This window comes from Sardina pilchardus, chromosome 12 (assembly GCF_963854185.1).
Source record: "Sardina pilchardus chromosome 12, fSarPil1.1, whole genome shotgun sequence".
In the NCBI taxonomy this organism is placed as follows: domain Eukaryota; kingdom Metazoa; phylum Chordata; class Actinopteri; order Clupeiformes; family Clupeidae; genus Sardina; species Sardina pilchardus.
Window position 1 is genome coordinate 1,705,084 of NC_085005.1, and position 23,051 is coordinate 1,728,134.

At 39.7% G+C, this 23,051-nt stretch overlaps 1 protein-coding gene across 1 annotated transcript in view; it reads left to right on the plus strand.

Moving 5' to 3' along the window:
* lbr (lamin B receptor) overlaps window positions 1-23,051 on the plus strand; it is a gene marked incomplete in the record, with an annotated part of 40,253 nt that overhangs the window by 10,710 nt on the left and 6,492 nt on the right. The window contains 8 exon segments of the mRNA XM_062550923.1: window positions 10,250-10,417; window positions 10,522-10,710; window positions 15,653-15,709; window positions 17,292-17,457; window positions 18,500-18,696; window positions 19,042-19,096; window positions 20,487-20,681; window positions 21,383-21,486. Of these exon segments, the coding sequence (XP_062406907.1) occupies window positions 10,256-10,417; window positions 10,522-10,710; window positions 15,653-15,709; window positions 17,292-17,457; window positions 18,500-18,696; window positions 19,042-19,096; window positions 20,487-20,681; window positions 21,383-21,486 (1,125 nt within the window).

A 23,051-nucleotide genomic window follows, 5' to 3' on the forward strand; every position in this document is an offset into this window, starting at 1 on the left:
TATTCACTATGAACAAACCAATCATAACTTTGTGAACAAATGCTTAACTGATGATAAATTATGCATAAACAATGAATTACTAATGATGAACAAACCAGTAACTAATAGTTAACAAATGCTTAATAGATGATGAATTGTGTGTAGTTATTGTAAAGTGTTACCGTTACAATTGCATCAAAACAGTGATCAAGCACATATGGGAGGTTATTGTTTTGTTACTGTAAAATGAGAAAGAATGCATCATTCATTCAGGTATTGTCAACTATAGTGAGGATAAATAAATGTTAGTGTAAAAAATGCACATATCACGCTTTATCAATAAAAACAATTGAGGGAATAAACATATGCAGCATGCCACTGTATCCGGTTTTAAGCACTGACAGCAGACTACATGGTTAGAGATATGAGTTCGCAGACAACTACGTCTGCTAAAACGGTTTTTCACCAAATCTGTGATTTATTAAGTTTATGGGAGGGTAATGTAATATTTTTTTTCAATGTTCCCACCAATGTAATATCCTATAAAAAAAAATGTATTATGTTAACTCATTGGCTGCCAGCCATTTTCAGTGCAGAGCGCTCCATACTGCCAGACGTTTTACAGCATTTTGACTGTTTTTCCAAGATCCACTGAACGGTGAGCTTTATGACCATGTAAACACCGAAGGTACCAAATGAAAGAGTAGACTCTCTTCTTTCACCAGGAAAAAACGGTTTGTTTCTATCGTTTTCCGTTCTTTAGTAATCGTCAGTATAACATGGGTTAGTTTTGCTAAAGACACTTGTTTTTGACCAAAAAAGGGAGAAAACGATCTTTTTCAGGATTTGTTATAGGCTCAAATTTCCATGAAATGAATAGGATTACTGCAGAATGATGGTAATTGTTAAGCGTAATATTTATATTCACCATGGCAGTACTGACCTTCATGATATACTGCATTCAGATTACAGTTGCATCTGTCAGAAGCGTTACACATGATCTAAGATTTTAACATCAGCCCACTGGCCAAGTCTGTTATGGATAGTCATCTGCTTGATGGTATGTGGTGTCAATGTAAATAGCACAATAACATGACAGCTATTAGTATAGCCTTAAATATAGTTTAACTACTTATTGCATTTAAGATTCAATTTAAGTCCAGATTAATATGTGATCATGTGTTAAGAATAGTATGGACAGTGGCATTCTGGGAAATGTAATGTGTGGTCAGCCATTTAGTCTTCTTGAACATAATTCTTGCCATGATTACTTCATTGAAATGAGTGGCAAGCATACAGTCATGGCTGAAAGTGTTGGCACCCCATGCTAAAGGTGAATAAAAGAGGGATATAAAATCATCTTTTGGAAATTAATCTTAATGCGTTTAAGTACAATACAATGAGGATATATCCAACCTTTAAGGACACCAATTTTCTTTGTGGATGAATAATGTATCATAAATGAATAAATGTTCTTCCTTAATTCTGGGGTCATAAGTATTAGCACCCCTATTTTAACCCTGATTTATTTATGATACATTATTCATTCACAAAGAAAGTTGGTGTCCATAAAGGTTGGATATTTCCTAATTGTATTACTTAAGGCATTAAGATCGATTCCCAAAAGATGATTTTATATTCCTCTTATTTTAGTGAACTTTAGCATGGGTTGACACTTTGAGCCATGACTGTATTTTCCTCAAGTTGAAATTAGGTGAATAAAATGAGTATAGTTTACTCGTTAAAGTTATCCCAACACGAAATACTATACAAATAACTCAGCCAAATTACTTATTTGCACTTAGATTAAATGAGTTACCAAACTCAAATGGTTCAAGGCATCCGGTTTCCTCAAATTATTTGAGTTAAGTTAACTTCCTGGGTTTTACAGTGCATCCAATCAGTGGTGCTCAGGTAGGCAGCCAACAGAAGGTACCCAGGGACCATGTCCATGTGCTCAGTCTGAGTCCTGGTCAGGGACATCGACACTGCCTGCACTGCACTGACTTCCACTTTCTTCACATCCACAAATCATCAGCTCTAAGCACCTCACCTGTACCTCTTTGGTTAAAAGCTGGGGGACAAGCATGCCATCCTTCATGTGCCTTCTGTTTAGAGCCCGACCGATATTATCGGCCGATATTAGGCATTTTCAAAATTATCGGTATCGGCCGATAAATATTTTATAAGGGCCGACAAATATTTTTTTATTAAATAAAGGAAACCTGAATATTGATCCTCCATTCACATGTCTAGTGTTGTGATTACGTGGTATTCCACCAGAGGGTGCATCTTCTTACTACAAGACACGCACTCTGCTTGACTACTTAGTTCTACTTCCTAAACAACGACAACAAATTGCAGTTTGCGTGTCATAGTTTTCTGAAGTGGTTTGTGTGTACATGGTAGGATGATTTCACGTGAAATGTAATTCTCATTTCTTCTAAAAGCCTAAATAAATGCAAGAATGTTTATCGGACATGCTTGATTTTTACTGCTGTAGACTAACGTTAATCTTAGAGCCACTGGTCCCAATGATAAGTCCAAAGCTAAAACAAATTGAACGTTAGCATTGGTTGAGTGCTGGAGGCTAATTTGAATGTTGTTGTATTTGTAAAACATAAACGTGGTTATACTGAGGATATTGATAGCAGCACTGTAATTGTCTCTTACCGACCGTCATCCCGTTCATTTTATGATCATAAGGGGAGCTAAATTAGTTAACTACAGGCAGCGCCAACATTTATCCAGAGAGAGTTAAAGCGGAGTAATGAAGGATCTTTGATTTAGCTAGTGGAACCTAGCCGGTGGAAGTAGTAGGCTATGATGCATCCTTAAAAACACTCTGTTTGCTAAAACTATTAAGCTGCTGTTGACTTGTTCACAAAGATCGCTCAGACTGTCCATGGTGGTCCTGTCAGTGCTGTCAGTGAGTGTAAACTGTTACATTAAGCTCACGAAGACGGCACACAAAATAAATGTGAGCATGAAACCAGTCTTCAGAGCTAACCTTAATTCCCATACACTCACATAGGCCTACTCTTTTGTTCTAGTCTTCAAATTGTTTTGCATTTCAACGAAGGTGTTTACACCAAGCATGGTTTACAAAGGTTAAAGGTAAAGTAAAAATAATATTTTGTGCAATGGTGGTTATCAAAGGTGAAAAGACCACACTACTTATTTAATAAAAAAAAAAAATTATAAGAATGTTTTATTAGGAAACCAGATGGTTAGGCCTATTTAAACAGATAACGCCCCAACTTGATCAACATTTTATAGGAGAACGTTTTTAAATTATGCTGGTTAAAAATGATTATCGGCCGATACATCGGTTATCGGCTATTAAAACTCTCAAATATCGATATCGGTATCGGTCCTCAAAATCCCATATCGGTCGGGCTCTACTTCTGTTGGCTGCCTATACCCGAGCACCCCACTGCTTGGATGGGGAAAAACATACCTTTGCCATATGACTATTACAAAGTTATTACTACTAACTAGTTACTAACCTCTAATCCTAAAGAAGTGAGACAGCAGTTATGTTTGGGTAGAATTGATAACTATAGTGATATGTCCATTAAATATTCTTTGTCACAACCTGGTACATTAATGAAGTCAAATAGCACCATAGACCACCATTCTAGTTCTGCATTTTCGCCTTAAAGTATGAGAACTTGTGCAGCATTGCACTGTCTCTCCCTACAAGCTTACACTTGGCTTGACTCATTCCCATAGATAGGGGTACTGATTGATAGATGTTGATAGATAAAACTGGTTCTCTTTAGGCGCCCCGACGCCAAAGGAGGGTACGGGGTATTTGAAAATGTACAAAAAACACCCTAAAATGGTGACCGTACGAAATAATGAGAACCTAGTCTTAAAATGCCTGTAACAAGCATAACCTGCAGAGCTAGGCAGTTTACAAGACGGTGAGGGAGACCAAACCAACCAACCAACACCCCCAACCCCAGAGTGACCCCTGACCCCAACCTCCTGAACAAATAAATCTCACACCATACTGTGCAAGAACACCTTTTATTGAAGTTAAATATCATTTAGAGGAATGGCTAAAAATATTAGTGGCAAAGCTTGCAGGATGGCTCAGGGCAATTCAGGGAAACATGCAACCAGGGCCTGAATTTGGGAGCGGGATTGCGGGTATCCCGCAATTTTTTTTAATTTCCTGCACCCTTGATTCTTATGCGGGAGATTCCCGCACACAAGTGCCTTGACAACGTCAATCTAATAATGGATCAGTGTGAATGCTACCTTCTGTTCTCAATGTTAGCCCTCCTATTACTGATTGACCCACCTCTCCCCCCATAGCCGACTAAATAAACTCACAAACAAACAAACAGCAGACACACATGCAGTTCACAGGCGCGCGCGCACATTCATCTACTATGTAACACGCAAACATGGACCGCTGTGCGGAAGGCAGAAGTTTCCCCGGCCACTAAGAGGAAAACTCCTCCAACCCACGGCGGTAATAGCAGTGACATATGTAGCAGTGATACACAGGACGAGACACAAGCTAACGTTGACGTCGACACTACACAGGAGTTAGACGAAACAGCTAGCGGTAACGTTGGCGACGCAAACACACCGGACGAGACAGCTAAGGGGGAACGTAGAGACAAATTTCAACCTACTTGGCTTAAAATATACCCAATAAACTTCACGGCATTCTCCTGATAACGTTAGTGGAATAGCCTAGATTTAATGTGAACGTGTAGGCCTACATAAAAAGACGCAGAGTGGCTACATGATACAGCGCACGGTGAAAATGTTGCGCCCTTTAAAAGCAGGTGTAGCCTTATCCGAATCATGGTTAAATCCATCAATTAGACAACAGAATTAGGAAGGTAAAGTCTTGTTTCATAGTAGCCTTCAGCTTGTGTCAAAAGCAGGCTCAGATGAAGCTGGGAGGAATTAAACACGCGGTTACCACACCGTAGTATCAACCGTGATAATAATGATATTCGAAATGAACACGGTAATTGTTATCGTCAACATTTTTATCATGGTTTACCGTCACACCGGTAATCGTTACATCCCTGGCTGAAAGCGTGAGTCACACCAAGTGCATGAGAGTTCGCAATGCTGTTTTTAAAAGCTGAATATTTAAGCTGAAATAAAGACATGATTCCACTGACAAGCGAACCAAATTGCTGATCGCGGTGGATACCACATCGCTGGCAAGGTTTGTCCAGCTGTCGGTTCTGTCAACTTTGCCAGCAGCAGATACGAACCTGCAATGGCATTTTTTGACGTCTTGAAGTACTGTGTGTTCTCAAAAGTTTTAAATCCTATCCGCACGATTTTGGTTGGCGTACTAGTGTAGCATGGACAAATTGATGAGCCATTACACATCCATCATTGTAAAAGATTAAAATTGAAGATGATTGCTTGAATGTAATATGGTTTCAATAGTTATTCTCCTTCACATCAGTAGTCCTGTACTGTATGTGCTTCTGTGCATATTATATGCTCTTGCCACCTGGTGAGTTTGGAGCACAGTCATCAGTGCCTTTCTAAGTGACTAACTAGGGATAGATAATTAATCTGACGCTCGAGGATTGATCATTAAGAATTTCGTTGATTACACATTTGTAATCGATTAAACTATAACGTGTATGATTATGGTTATGCTATTTAGCAGGCGCCTTTGTCCAAAGCGAAGTACAACACGGCCATATATTTATGTAATATTTTTTATATTAATATTAATGATTAATCAATAGTTGATCGTTAATTCTCCTGACGATCGACTAAGAAAATGTAATCGAATGCCCATCCCTAACTGCAATGACTGTCTTTTTGAACAATCAACCATGCAGCATTGCTAAGTGGCTAAGATTTTTTTTTTTTCTCCAACTCATGTCGCACATAAATTGACAGGGTCGGTCGGCAACCGGAACCAAAAATATTTTTTATGTGCCTAATACACAGGCAATAATATGGTATTGGTTTAGTTTGTTTTAACTTGAACACAAATTACTGCATAGTTTTGACTGAGAAACAGACTTGCATGCTTTGTTCGAAAGAGGGTCACATTAATTGTTGAGTTTTGATTTTATTGTGTACTCATGTTTACGGTTTGATTGAATATAATAAGTGGATTCAATTAACATATCCTAACATGGCATAGTAAGTAAAGGTTGCTCTGATGATGGGGCAAACCTCAGGTGAAATGGAAGTGCTTTTTTGAGGTAATGCTTAGGGTTATGTGCTCTCAAAGGTTTTGGAACACTGGTTTTGGACAACTAAGTAGTTTGAAATTACTCATAGGACACTGCTTGTTAGGTCTGTCAGCAGTTTTGTCAGGAGCCCAGCTCATCCCTTTGAATTTCGCTGACATCACAGAGGCTTTGTGTCGTGCGTGTGCGTGTGTGTGTGTGTGTGTGTGTGTGTGGCCATTGTTACTACTTTTAGACCAATAAACCTAGAAGTACTTCTAAGAGGACAGACCTACAGGACTAACAACACTAAGCATTTCTGCTGCAGTAGGTTTTTGGTGACTTGAATACCATGTATTAGATTGTATTTTCTCCAGGGTGGCATTGTAGAATGGATTTCTTTTGTAAATGACACCAAAAGACATGATTGCCCTTTTTGTATCCACCTGAAATTGACTATTCAAAAAATAGTGTTATACATATTAGATGATGCTATATAACCTACACCAATACTTGAAATGCCAAATTATGCGTGATATTATGTTCTAGACTCATTCATCCTAATGGTGCGTACTTAGATTTTACAAAATACTCCAGTTCGAAATTAGCACCTTCTAAGCACCAATGGCAACTTTGTGGTGGATGAATTATGGCAGGTACTAGAGATGCGTGGATGGACTATTATATTCTTTCCGCAACCGCATCATACAACTCATCATCCGTCCGCCATCCATCCGCACTGCGTCTTTTCAGAACCGCACCTGCCCGCCATCCGCTATTTGTTTAAGGTCTATGGGTGATCCAAGGCGCTGTTGCGACACGAGAAAGCTCTTGCCTATTCTAAGATGCAGCTATTTAGTCTAATTAATGCCTATTACACTTTATTTTTTAAACAAAAAGAAAGTCTGAATAGAATAACAAGCCATTTGCATTACAGGCCAATTAACTCTATGCACTAGCTTGTCAGGGTGACGACGAGCCTGTTCTGAAGACTCTCGTTTGACTGCACAAGTGCACGTTTTTTCCAGGCAGACAGTGCAATCTATATCCGCAGGCCTTAGGCTACATACAAGAAATAAACTTCTACTTTCTTATTGCACACTGCAGATGAAAACAACATAGGCTACCATAGGCAACTTAATTTAAACTTGTTGTTACCTTTGAGTTTGTCACGTACATTCACTGGCGGCGTTGCCATCTCTGATGGTAAACAAAGCAGCATGCACTACGTAGACAAACTGGCCCAAATTACTGCCTGATGAGAATTTGAAAAGTGTGCACGTTTTTATCGGATGTAAGTAACAATATTTAACAATGTAGCTTATATAGGCTACTTTTTTCATTTGATCGTTTCATCCGCCACCCGCCCGAATCTAATTAAAATATTATTTTTTCGTCATCCGCCCGATCCGCGGAGTCCGCGGCTGTTACCGCTATCCGCGCATCTCTAGCAGGCACTGCTTGAGCCAGTATCAAATAAGAATAGAACTCCAGTCTGTCATGTTAAACGGACTTGCCATGTCAATCCGCTTCGTGTCTGTCACATTCACCCTCTCTGGGAAATCGGCCTTATTTTCTAAGGTCACTGTTGACAGATAGGGTTGGGACTTATTTTCCAGGGACTTACTTTCCGATTATGACCAGTGGACAATACGTTGTACGGCTTATTGCCAAAACGAGAAAAAGAAGCTTCACACAATGCATGCATCTTAATTTTTTTTTTTTTACTGTTTCATGCATCCACTGAGAAAACAAATGGTTCACCACACAAATAAGCTTAGAACTTGAGTTTCAGATATTGCAGATAGCTACTTTCACCTTCAGTGTAGTTCCATTGTGATGGTGAGCAAAGTAGATAGATAGATCTACTTTATTGATCGTCAAGTAGGCCTACTCAATTAATGATTATGAAAGATATGAATCTTTACTTCCGGTTTTGAAATTGCAACACATTTCTGAATGGTCTTAAACTTTGGGCAATAAATTGTAATGTATTCTATCTAAAGTGAAGTAACTAAATATTTTGTACATTTCTTAGCCATAGTGTATCCCACCATCATGGTTCCTTAATTATTACCAGATTCCAAATAGCCCAATTTAGAGATACGAATAGCCTATATCTGCTAGCATTCTTCCTACTGACATTGATGCAAAAATAATTAATGGAGGGACCCCCGGACCCCCTTAGTGTGGCTTGGTTATAACCTCTGGCACGTAACAGCACAGCTGCTGCTTTGACTAACTGGGCAACACCAAAGGGCATAGGTATCAATTCGTTCAAGGTGTTGAACATCTCTGTTATAGAGGGAATGCACGTTCCATCAGAATGATTTTGGAAATGTTATGGTAAGGTTAAGATTATGGGTGCCTTTAACTATGTTGTCCAAAAATTATTAAATGAAATAATTTCACAAAACAAGAAACATCAATGGTGGAAAATATTTGCGAACATTTCAATTTCAATTTCAATTTAATTTCACTTATAGAGCGCCAAAACATTACACATGTCTCATGGCGCTTTACAGAGTGTTAAAACAGTCAGAGAGAGCCCATGAGTAACAGGGGTAAGGAAAAACTCCCTGGAATTGGAGATACTATAGGAAGAAACCTCGGACAGATCCACGACTCAAGGGCCCAACCCATCTGCCTAGGGTCAGTTACAGTAGAGTAAAGTCATTTTTATTATCAGAAAGTTCAAATAGTTCAGTGTAGGGAATAAATTGTCCATTAGTAATTTCGGAAAGTAATGGGTCGCTTGGATGCGTGCGCCAGGAATCCGGGCAGGGAACCACAGCAGGCGATGGTAGGGCAGTCATAGGAATGGGACTTCAGGTGTGATGAGGGCCAGGCACAAAGATGGCTGATGACTGGTAATGGTTTACCTCGTAGGTGAGGTATAGGGGAAAGGGAAGAGAAATAAAGTGGGTTAGTGTTACTATAAGTCATGATGGTTGGTATTAATAAGCATATCAATGGTGATATAAATTATTATAGAGGGAAAAGGCAGAGGGGGAGAGGGAAGTAGAGTAAGTTGAATGACAGGGCAGGGAGAGAAAACCCCAACATGACCCCTGATTTAAACATGGAACACATTACATAATGTGAAAAATATTGAACATTAAACAAAAGAAAGATGGCACAGTGTGCATGCGTGACTAGGGTTGCAAAATTTCGGGAATTTTCAAAGTTGGAAACTTTCCATGGGAATTAACGGGAATATACGGGAATTAACGGGAATTAATGGGAATAAACTGGAAATATTGTATCTGGCAAGTTAGTATATAACAGAGACCTTAATGTAGTTGGAAAAAAACCCATCTCTCAGCATAATGTTAGTTAAAACAACCTGATTTAATGCAAATTCAGTTGAATTTCTACCCTGCACACAGGTCAATTGCATGCACACAACAATCAACATAAGCTACTAGACATATAGGAAACCTAATTTTCCCGGTGAAAACGTCATTGCAAATGTTATCTCGTGGGAATAACTGGTGCGAAACTGGGGGAAGTTTGCGAACAGAGTCGCCCAGTTCTTGGCCTGTCATCACTGTAAATGGAAGAACGTAATTTTGCATAAGCTCTAATGGGATGGTTAATTATCATATGGTTATATTACTGGTCTGTTTAGCTTGGCACTTTTAAAATAATCACAATCTGTGAGGTTTGGGGTCATACATGTATGTAATATCGGCATTTTTTGTCCAACCGAGGATTAAAATGAATTCATTAAACATTTTTGTTACAATACGTCAGTGTTCACGGCAGTCTTGGCTAGCTAATATAAACTGCTAGTAAAAAACAAAATTCCCGTAAATTCCCATTAATTCCCTAATTTCCTGTAATTCCATAAAAGTTTCCCATTTTGAATATTTCCAAAATTCCCCAGCTTAACTTCCCATGGGAAATTTCCAGAAAGTTTCCGGAAATTTACCGGAAATTTTCCGCCCCTTTGCAACCCTATGCGTGACACCCATAACCCAGGCTACTAATGCAGCCCTGTCAGAATGTGAGAATGGCACGTGATACAGGGATTTGATTGATTTCATTGATTGATGCTTGATAACCCCTTGCTGTCTTTGACCCAACAGGTAAGGATGCCAAGCAAATTTCAGAGTGGGGACACTGTGATGGGTCGTTGGCCTGGCAGTAGTCTTTACTATGAGGTGAAGGTACTGAGCCATGACGACGATGGTCAGCTGTACACAGTCATCTACAAAGATGGCACAGAGTTGGAGCTGAAGGAGAGTGATATCAAGGTATATGATTAACTGAGGTTTTGGTCATGACCTACTGTCAGAATCAAAAACAAAATGTTTGCAAGCTAATAGTGTGTAATTGATTCACTTCATCTGTTGTGTAGAGCTACACCTCGTTCCGGCAGCAATCTGGACGTTCTCGTTCTCGCTCTCGCTCTCCAGGACGGCGTCGTAGCCGCTCTCGCTCACCAGCCAGAACTTCGCGCCAATCCTCATCTCGTACCTCTTCACGCACCAGTGAGGGGAAAAAAGACAAACTGAAGGAGGTGTTGGAAGTCCGACTCACACCTGTGGTAAGATATTCAAAGCATTTAATTCTTTTTAAATTACAACGGGCACATTTAGTAATCAATTGTGTATGAATATTTGCTAATGTCTGCTCACCGCACACAATAATGTTTTTGTAATTATTTTGTTTACTAGAATGATTAGTGCTTTTAAAGGTTGCTCATTACTATGACATTCTTGTTCAAGTTGTTTTTGTTTGATAATGATTACCTGTCCTGAATGTCTTGAGCTCTATAAAAAAGACAAGTTATGGAGCAACATTTCCCATCATATGTTTTTATAACCAGGGATCAAAAAATAACTTTTTAGCCCACCAGCTAACGTGACTGGTGGCTGAAAAAATTTAGAAGTGAAGTGGGTTAGCCCTAGTCTGGCTATCACCATACTAAATTCAGTCTTTTAAGATTGAACATCAGTATTACCCTGGAAATCCAGTGTTGTGTCCGCAAAATACTCTGGGCACGAGCAGTGATGCACGTTACGTTAACCACAACCATCTAAGGTAATCAATCAAATCGGTGGATCTGATATAGGTAGGCCAGGGGCAAGCTAAACTGACAGCGCTATAACTTTCGTTTTTGGTCGTAGTGTTATACAATTGTGTGCAGTGAGTTTTTCAAATGCATGCTTACTGCCGCCCCTCGAGTTGGGCCATTTTCATAATTCGTGGCCAGACCCCTAATCTGAAAGATTCCAGGGTCTGGTTTACTACCAGGCTACATCAGTATGGGGAGTCTGTGCTTTATTTCTACTGCACAAGAGGCATAATCAATGGGCATCGTTCAAATTACTCCATACCCTTGGATAGTCCTTCAACCAATCAGACCAACTGTGCGTCATTTTGATATAATAAGCTAGATTGTGATTGGACCCAAAGGTTGTGGACAGGAAGCAGGGGAGATGGATGTGCAGGTTTCCAGCCTGAGCTGCTGGGCAAAATCCAAATTCGCCAGCAGGTCAGGCAGGGTTCACCCAGCCTAGGTCAGCCCCGAAGATCCTAGTGTCTGAGCTCCCCACAATGATCTCACTGTGGCCTGGAGCTTACGTACGAAAAGCGAACATGTTTCTTGGCAAACACAAAATGTGATACAAATTACATTTATCTATGGAGACTTCCCTCCACAGCGTGTTAACTTTTTCTCAACTAGTGCTGTAAAGTGCTAGCCTGGCTATCATAGAGCAACTAGTTATGGTCACTATTTATTTTAAGTGAAGTTGGCTATTACATTTTACAGTGTGGTAAAACACAAAATGTGATACAAATTACATTTATCTATGGAGACTTCCCTCCACAGCGTGTTAACTTTTCCTCAACTAGTGCTGTAAAGTGCTAGCCTGGCTAACACCAGACCTTATCTCGATTGAGATGCGGTCTGGGAGCCAGACATTAATTTGCTCGTATTTGAGACGTGGTTTACGAATGCCCAGAGCCGTTTAGTTAACAGGCATGCAAACTCCTCACCTTTCGGCGAAATTCGCCGTTTTGAATCAAAAATAGGTGACTTACATGATTCGTGCAGATCCGATGAGAAAATATTTAGGGGGGGGGGGGGTCAAGGTGAATTGAATTTACAACTGAGTTTAAAAATCATGCGCAGACGCTAACGCATTTGAGGTGTTTCCAGAGCCGCATTTAAAACGTGTCTGATCAGCAAGGGATGCGTGAATGTAGCCCTTATGCGTTTAATAAACATTAGTGGAAGCTAATTGTTGACAAAGACGCAACGAACAGAACGCGCACGCCAATATAGTTGTGAGCGCAGATAGATGCGTCTCAGGTGGAATAGTGATTCTGGACAGATGGAGGAGAGATGCCGAGGGATTTCACAGGTGGACTAGTTGAAACTTTCAACTTCTATTAGAGAAAGACGCTGAGTGAAGCAACGGGCAAGGTTGTTTTCTTCTAATGTTATGAAAGTCAGCGAAATTAGACAAAAATGTAGACATAACGAGTTATTTTGATGAAGAATACGTGCAGTTTGAACCATCTAGATCGGCAAAAGGTGAAGCAAATAGGCAGACTTTATCAGTATATCAAAGGCTAATGTGACAGTTGAATTAAATGCTCATAAACTGGTCTGGTTTGTTTTGTCCGGAGACGTAGTTGATTGACATGCTAATGCTGTCTTTAAGAAACGTGGGCCCTGTTACTCGAAGCACACTGCGCATAGACCTTACGCAAAGCCTACGCAAAAGATCTGCAACTCAAATGATTCGCTATAGGCCTAGTAACGTAGCCAAAAAAAAAGTTGCGACTGCTTCAGACCACACGTAACGCACGTAACCGTTTGAGTGTGTGCGACAAGTTTCAGTTACACCCGGATCATTACGAGTTCGTAAGCCATGCGTAACGTAAATTTACATTTGATTGTCGAGTTACAGGACCCTGATCAGTAGCCTAGTCTGTGCCTACAGGTAGCCTACAGTTTAACATGTAATATGAAGACAGTTCACATAACTTTATTGGTTGGTGAAACACACATCTTGAATTTCCCCTTGGGGATCAATAAAGTATCTATCTATCTATCTATCTATCTAGCACAATATAAACCACAAGTAGCCTAGGCTGCATATTAAAACATTTAAAAACAATTTGAAAAAATAAAGCCTATCTACCCTATTTTATATAATAATATTAGGCCTAGTTTGAAATAGCGTGTCTCAAGCAAGTTTATTGATTACCTGGTTTGGTCCAACAAATATTCAGACTTATAGTTTAAAGGGACACTTCACCGATTAGCAGCTTTGTATCTTTAGAAAACCAGTCATGTTTTTGAATGGTCGTGCATCATTCCCTCATTTTGCCTTGAGATGGGAGAAATACGGATTTCAGTGAAACCCATGAATAGGACTTCCTGCTTTCAATGATGTAAAATGATGATTTTTACATCATTGAAAGCAGGATGTCCAACATTGAAATCAGTATTTCTCCCATCTCAAGGCAAAATGAGGGAATAATGCATGACCATTCAAAAACATGACTAGTTTTCTAAAGATACAACGCTTAATGCTAATCGGTGAAGTGTCCCTGTGTCCATTAGGCCTATGAAATCATCAGAAAAGAAAGCGGGTCCCTCAGACTTTGGAAGATCTTTTTTTTTCGCGGGGGGGGGGGGTGTCTGGGGGTCGGAGAAGAGTCTCACCTTTTTCACCCCTGACCAGTTTGCATGCCTGAGTTAAGTCAAGTCACGTCACATTTATTTATAAAGCGTATTTTTGTATCCACTAAGTGCAAACCCAAAGCGCTGCACACGCAGACATCAAAACATAAACAGACATTAACTAGGGATGGGCATAATTAATCGACAATCGAGGATTGATCGATCACATACATTTATAATCGATTAAACTATTGTAGGTTGCATTGCGTAGTGTGTGTTGAAGCAGTTACTTGCGAGTTTCCGTTTTGATTTCCAGTAGCAATCATGAAGAGGTCACAGTGAAGTGTGGCGTGGGACCATTTTGATTTGAAAAGTGACTTAGTTCACTGCAAACACTGAGTTATGGCCGTGTTGTACTTTTATACACGATATTGCAAACAATGTACCACTTAAACAAATATAGCGGTGCATCCTGTATTGTTATCTACAAGACTGGTAGAATCTCACTACAAAGAAAAGCAGGAGCTGTTAGTGATATTCTACCAGTCTGGTGATAGTAGGTTACGTCGTGAGTGTGATATGCTGTTCCAATAAATGTATAAATTCTTGAAGACAATAGGCTACTTAAGGGCAGCATATCCATCTCAATGAACTTGTATATCCCTTGGGTAATTTGTTGTGCATCACATCTCCTCCATGCGAACGTCATATTGATGCTATGTTGAAACTGAGCGCAGGAGGGATGCACCACTATATTTATTTCAATCATAACGGAAACTCGCAGGTATCTGAGAATGGCGTCAAATATTGTAAAAGATTTATGCATGTGTTAAAATTTTTATTATTGGGCAAACAGACCTAATAGACACCTAAATGTGTAAATCTTTTTTGTCCTAGTACTGTGAAAGAATACATGCTAAGGTAGCAAATTACCCAAAATCTCGAATGTTTTCACCTGATATGTCTCGCCTTAACGTGTATTTTATGCCTGAAGTAATTCTGGACTTTATCTAGAACATCAGTTGCAACGTTGAGTTGCCTAAGTTAGTGTTAACCGACAGGAGTCATGATTCTCAAAATATTTCCACGCCTGTGATTTCAGAGAAGCAGGACCGTGTTCAAGTTCGGTTGATGGGCTTTTTAAGTGGCTGAAGCTCAAAGTTTGACGAGATAATGTTGACATGGCACAAATCAAAGCGCATGTTTTTTTCCCTCTTGGCATGCGTGCTGGACATGACATGGGAAGTGTGGCTGCTTTGTTGATTCTGCCTTTGATTTTGAAGATTGACATTGTTTTGACATTTCGATTGATTTATTTTCGATTTAAAACAGATTGTGACACCCCTATTAAGTATTGCTTTTAAAGTTGACTGTACATACATTGAAGTCATAAGACCGTTAGCGACAAAGTGTCTGACTACTTCCAGTTTATGTTTCTCAGTTTAATTTTTACAAGCCCTAATTTGAAAGATGGACATGATGGAGTCATGTCTTAAGAGCAAATGTCCCAGATGTAATTTCCATTGCTGGGCACGTACTCAAATTTAAACTTAAATATGATAGGACTGCTCTTAAGACTTAAAGGGAAATCTGGGGATTTTTCACAGATGTCAGTTTCTCAAGGTTACCTAGTAATTCGAGCTGGGTGGAAAAAAAAAAAAAATGTTTTTCCAGTACTCCGACCTTGAGAAACTGAGATCTATGTGGAAAAATCACTGGATTTGCCCATCATTCAAATTAGGGCCCATCTTATTTTGAATGAATGTCTTTCCTCACTATTGTTCATAGCCTTAATGTCATAATTTTCACATCTGGATCCCTGGGCCCATATATGCAATCCTTTCAGGTGCCTCCAACTGAAAATAATAGCAACAACAAGTATGAAAAAGAGGATACCAATGAGGTGAGCTAACACGTTTTGACAGTCCTCACCATTTACTCATATTTAAGGGGCATTGTGTAAGATTTCCAATGTTTGTTACCAAAATCAACATTTCCCATTCATGTTTAATTACCACTACCACCAATTCGAAGCATTCCTATTGGCTCAGAAGTCCTCATTTAAATATGCATAGCTCAGACCCGACCCTGCATTTACACGCGCCATTTTGAAATACCGGTGGGCGCTAGGGACAAATGCAAAATACTCTACAGCGCCGTCTTTGACGTCTGAATGCATGGATCTATCCACTGAATTTCCTACATTCAGCGAATGTGTGTTTGTGGAGAGGGAATGGGTAATTTTATGCCTCGGAACATTACAAGTGCTTGTAAGTGGTCTAAGTAGGACCTGAATCTTGTAACAACTTAATTCCTCACAGTGATCAGGATGTTGATGAACTTGTTTACAGCTTTGCTGTTAAATGATCAATGTTCTTTTGCAGACTTCTAGACTTTTGGAGGTTAGGATGCCTCTTTTTTATATTTTTTATAGTATATTTTTTGGGGCTTTTTTGCCTTTATTTATATAGGACGGTGTAGGGTAAGACAGGAAGTAAGTGGGAGAGAGAGATGGGGTGGGACTGGGAAATGACCGCAGGCCGGACTCAAACCTGGGTCCCCGTGGGCACTCAGACCCGTATGTGGTATGAGCCCTGTAGCCTGCTGCGCCACAGCGCTCAGGCATGCAAACTCCTCACCTTTCGGCAAAATTCGCCGTTTTGAATAAAAAATAGATGACTTACATGATTCGTGCAGATCCGATGAGAAAATATTTAGGGAGGTCAAGGTGAATTGCATTTACAACTGACTTTAAAAATCATGCGCAGATGCTAACGCATCTTGAGGTGTTTCCAGAGCCGCATTTAAAACGTGTCTGATCAGCAGGAGCGAGAGAGAAAAAGAAAGAAAGTGGGTCCCTCGCACTTTGAAAAAAAAAGGACAAAAATCTTCCAGAGGTGTGTGTGTGTGGGGGGGGGGGAAGAGTCGCGCACTCTTCTCACCTTTTTCACCCCTGACCATTTTGCATGCCTGAGCGCTACAAATGACAACTGAAAGGAGTATTGACTGCCGTTCTCTCTCGAATTTCTGAAAAGTTTGCAGTCCGTTTATTGCCACGTGCGTGTAGCTTGTCTAAGAGACTTCAACAGTGATGATGGAAAATGGGGAGCACAGTCATGTTATATTTAGTTTGCTACTTTGTTGTCAGTGACTTAGCATTAGCTTTTACACAAGGCATTTGTGTGCTTGTGCCTCTTTGTACAAAGGCCAAGCTGACAAGGGTAAAGCCAACAGGCCCTTTCATAGTCATGTATCTCTGCGTGTATTATGTGGTCCACTCTAGAAAGCTGACATTCCCAAAAAGCTCAAATGTGTTGTCTATTCAGGGTTGTTTTTGGTAAAAACCTAGAGCTATGGCACATAATTCACCCATTTTAGATTAACCTTAAGCCCTCATTCACTCAGTTTTCCATCTTTTAAATATGAAGTTGACAGCAATTGACAGCCAGCCATCTCATTTTAAATTCGACTGTTCCTCTCAAAAGCCAAATGTAGAGACTGAGCAGCGGCGCAGTGGGCGTTACAATCTGCGTCGTCGTAAGGATGGTGACCCCAAGCAGGCTGAGGAGGTGAAGAAGGTGGACGAAGGCTCTACAACATTGCCATCTGCATCATTGAAAACTGAGGAGCTGGAGTTTGGTGGCAGGATTGGTAGGATTGTGTACACTCAATACTTCAAAAAGGAAGCAAATGCTTCAAATATGAATTATTTATTGTTTTACAGTACCCTTCACAATTATTGGTACTTCTGGTAAAGATGAAATGCTGTAAGACTTTAATCTTTTGAAGAATTGGCTTCATCTCACACCATGAAAATGTAACTCTGACCTTTAGTCAAGCCCCATCAGCACAATTATTGGTAACCCTTCCTTTTGAAGTCTCCTAATTGGGGGCCAAGCAGCGAAGTCAAAACCCAAACTTCGTATATTGACTTCCAACCTCACAAGGAGAACGCTTAACACATTTGGTGACCTTTGACCCCTAGGGGAAGCTGCAATTAGGAAAATTACATTTTGGCTTGTAACTGTTGATTTGTTTGAAACTGAAACTTGTGTCTGGTAGTACTACTGGAGGTCTTAAGGCCAACACGTGACGTCAATGTAGTTGATCTGACCGCCATATTATTTCATCAAAAACAGTTACGTTTTCACAGGTCACACATTTTGTCCGATCTTCACCAAATTTGTCTTCAGCCTTACACAAATATCTCAGCAGTGTTTGTTCTAGAATTTTTTCACGGCAGTGGTGCTAGAAGCAGTCAATCCCCAATCCTCTCCATGAAATCATGCAGAAGTGGCCAACTGTGTTGTTCAGCTAGTTAATCTAATTGTAATGTAAAGGTCATGATCTATTAATGCCTAATGCCTAATTATATTTGCATATGTCTTATGTCATGCTTTATATCACTTGTTCATGTGATATGCTGTGTGCGAGGGTGTATTCTGTGGAAAATTTAGATTATTTGAACCTAGACTTAAGTTTTTACACAGTAAACTGAATTGCCACTGACCTAAGTTGCACACCTTCGGTGTTAACATCACAGAACAAGGTCAAATACTCTGTACATCCATTCTAGCAACCCTTTTAACTTTTGTCTTACAACATCATAGTTCTGAGTATAAAGGTAGTGAGCGATGAAATGCATGTGTACAAATACAAAAATATGAAGGTTATTTTGTTTTTGTCTTTGTAGGCACATTTGGCATGCTACTGTTCCTGCCGTCTGTAGTGCTACTTCTCCTTCTTCAAGTTTCCCTTAAAGATACCAGTCTACTGACGCTGCCTGCCAGCTTTCCCTCTGCTGAGGTTCTGTGGGACTGGCAAGTGTTTGGCCTGGTCATCCTCTGGCTGTTTTTTCAAGCTTTGCTGTATATGCTGCCATTGGGGAAGGTAATCCGTGCCATAGGCACACATAACTGTTACAGCTCTCAGCCTCTCTGAAAACAGGGCAGTTGCTTAATCTCAGCAAACTAATAATGTGTAGTCATGCAGGTAGAATAGAGTAACAGCAGGCCAGTGGTTTTGCATGGGGGTGTCTAACTGTAAGAAATTTAATTTGATTCCCTGAAACTTTTGCCTAAAAAGTCATCTAACATGTGGTGTGGAAAATTAGCTGGATAATTCACAAGAATTGTGCACTTTCACACTTAAAAAAATCCTGATGGGTCAAAATTATAATTGTTGTCATGATGTCCAGTGAGAGAAGTAATACATGTTCATATGATATTCTTACAGGTTGTGGATGGAATGCCTTTGAAGACTGGGAAGAAACTGAATTATAGGGTTAATGGTGAGCTTAATTTTTTTCTGGTTTTCTATAGAAAATGCTGTTTCAGATTGATCTGTATGCGAAAGTATTAGGGTTGGGTACCTTCTCACATTTGATCGGATATTTGCAACAGTTAGCCTGGCACGCCCTCCCAGTGACGTAACACCTTCGGCTTTTGCTGTCGCTGGTCTGGTCAACTGCTAATCGGGAAGGATTTCTGAGTTCCCGAAAACTGCGGAACTGCCCCCTTTGGTCGAGAACCAATCAACTTTGAGCAGCTCCAACGGCTCTGGGTAGAGGCGTGTTCAAGGCAGAGGAAAGAGTGTTGTTATTGGTTTAAACTCGGCAAACCGCTTTCTGACATCGACCAGTAGCAAATTGAGGCACTTAAAGGAGGCGGGTTAACCAGCGCTTGGAGAAACCGTGTTAGCACAGGCTCTTGGTCAGACTAAAGTCTCGCAGAGCCTTTGAAAGTCGATGGTAATCAGGCTATGCAACAGTACCCAGTACTTATCTCTTCTATGATCCCAGAAAGATTTCCTTCAACTTGTTATTTTTGAATGAATGAAATGCATCCACATATCCCTATGTACATTGCGCATTAGCCTAAAACTGTTAGACTGAAAGCTAATTACTTTCACGTAATTCCTTTAAGTGACAGGAACTCCATTAGACCTTAACACCACAAATGTGCATTCCATTAGACCTACACAATTAATGATCAAATTAATCATCAAATTAATGATATGCCTAAGTGTAATAGTTTAAAGTCAATATGATGTATTCAAATGACTAAATATTCTTACCTACTAGCAATTACGCACATCATAAAATACTATAAATCATTAATAAAATATATAATCTTTATATGAATTCAAACTATATGAAATAGAAACATGACATTTAGCCGTGTGTGTGTGTGTGTGTGTGTGGCAAAATTTAGGATGTTCTCTAGATGCTCAATTCAGTGTCTATCTAGCCTATTCCATGTTTCCATTATCTACCTCCAAAACAAATGTTAAAAGAATGCACAAACTGGAAATATTAGAACATTTTCTAATGGTGTGTTAAATTATCAGGAGAGACTAGAGCTTTTCACTAGTTTACAAAGCAGAGTGATAGTTTTATTACTATGCAGTCTCTTACTGTGAAACTTACAGCAGTAAATAACCTTTACATATCAAAACCTCTAAAGAATGTCTTTGTGTGATTTTATACATTAGTGCTGTTGTGAAAAATCACACAAAATAATTGTAATAATTGTGAAATCATGATTATTCTTCAGGTAATTATTGTACCACCAACATCTCTAATTGTGACATCCCTACTTGTAGGCTACTTTTAAGATGTCTATCCAAATGTTCTTGTGTGTTTTACTTAATTAACCAAGCCTTTATCTGTATCTTCACAGGCCTCTATGCACTGCTCATCACTGGTGTGTCTGTTGGCATTGCTGTGCAACAGGAGGTGGACCTCACTTACATTCATACTCATTTTCTCCAGTTCTATTCATCAGCATTGATGATGTCTGTTCTTCTGAGTATTTATCTTTACACTCGCTCACGCCATCTCTCTGAGGAAGAGCGGGCTTCTAGTGGGAACTCTGGTGAGTGCAGCTCAGCAGAATTAACTGTTGTTCAGTCTCTTTTGTGTATTTTTCTTGTATCGATACGAAAACTCACAATTTGTGGTCACTGAAACTGTAGGCAGTATTAACCAAAAGGTATAACTGCAAAATCGTTAAAGCTCTAATGCATGCTCATTTCAGTGTGCAATCAAAATACAGATACTTACTTGCATGACACAATCTAACCCTTTAAATAGAAGAATCCATGCTGCCTGGATGCCCATTAAAAAGGCTTATTGTCATCTTCTCCCTCGTCTAAACCCATCGTGGAAAGCATGTTGGAAACTTGTTCCCTGTAAAATTTCTTCAGTCTTGTTGTGGTATAAATTCTACCAATGATGTGAACTATTCAGAGTGATCAGCATTGGTACACATATGCACAATGTAAATACATCATGATGCGCCAGTGTCTATTGAATAAAACTAGTGGTGGGGGGCATAGATTATTATTTATTTTTTTATCTAGATTAATCTCACTGTAATCGTTGAATTAATCTACATTAAACGGCACACTTTATGAAGATTGTAGCCGACTATTCATATTATAACTCTGCCCCTTTAATTCAGCTGTCTGATTTGCAAAACAACGTTCTCATGATTTTGATTTGAGTACTTTAGATGTTGCAACTGTGAGGTGACACTAATGTCATAGGTTGAAGTTTCTGCAATTTATTCCATAGGATATTTGTTTCACGACTTCTTCATGGGCCGGGAGCTGAACCCACGAATCAGGAGCTTCGATGTGAAATTCTTCTGTGAAATGCGTCCAGGTTTAATTGGCTGGGTGAGTGTCTCCCTTGAGTTTTGCTTATTTCAAATGTGTTGGTTCCCTCAGTGCTAGACCTTGTTTCTTTATACATTCAACAGGGTACCCGCGATGTCTTAAAAACTTGAAAAAGTCTTAAATTCACTACGAAAATTAAGGCCTTGAAAAGGTATTGAATTTTGTTTGCAGGTCTTAAATTTCGCACATTGAGTATTATTTTTTCTAATTCTCAGTGCCACAAATGTATAAATTCAGTTTTGCACGATGCTACAACAAATCTTTATCGCGTTTAGACCTAACGTGACACCCACAATTTCAGGCTTCATCCAAGTGACACGGATATCCCCTGCTGCATATTTGAGTCTTTCCTCCTTCCGAGTGCTCGCGCAGTGACGTCGAGTCTAGTTGGTAGTTAGCATAGACTGTAGAACATACATGGGCAACATACGGCTTTCCCTGACCGGCCCGCGTAAGGACGACTGCTGTATGAAAAAACAGCAGTCAAGCGCCTATAGAGATAATGCACGCAAATCACCATCGTTGTTTTATTTTGAAAGTGAGTGCTATTTTTTACGCCCATACGTCTGTCCGTGGATGCATGCGACGTAAACACCCTCACTGATGTGCTGGTAAATAAAGTTTTGCGTCGATTAAAATACATCGTCACAGAAACCCTCTGCTTCACTCACCACCGCAACGGTAGTCAGAATGCTGTGGCTGCTTGGTGGCGATAGGAAATGTTGATTTCAAAATGGTACTGACAGATGGACAGTTTACAATCGGTATAACATTGTAACTAAAGTATGTTAGCGAACTAGTACTACCCACAGGTTGCTTGAAGCAGCCGGCTGAACACACTGGGTGAGTTGACCAATCACAGTCTTTTGTATGAAGTTAAAGCAAACAAAAGCAAAAACGCCTTAATTCTCAAAATAGGCTTCTTTGTGAAACTACTGACCATAGCCTACTATTTTCTGCTCCACATTTTCATAATTAGAGTTCATTTAAATGATGGTCTTTGAAATATTGCTTGAAATAATGGTGGCACAGGGCCATGTTTGTACTACTGACTCAATCACATTTTCATGACCTAGCCTTATAGATATGTTATTGTTCAGCTTTTTTACCAGTCTTTGTATACTGAAATATACAACAAGTCATTGTCAAAAAGTTGCTTTTGAGAATGAGGATTAGTGTAGGCCATATGACATATTGCCGTTTTTACTTGGTCTCCCTCACATTTGCATCTCTACTCTTACTAGTAGTAACCAAAACCATATGATTTACTTAATGTTGTACAAGAACAGAATATTATTGAACAGAACTGAGTTCAGACTTGAGTTTGGCATTTTGGGTCTGGCCCTCCTCAACAGTCCCAGTTTCTCATGTGGCCCCTTGGGTAAATTAGTTGCCCACCCCTGCTCTATTGTATCACAACCGCACACAGGCGCACCCACAGAATATATGCACGCACGCACACACACACACCTGTTAGTTTGTAAATAGAGTGTAGATTGCAATAGTTTGAAGGCTGTAGTTTGCTTTGTGAAAGGCGCACCCACTGATGTATGTACACACACAGA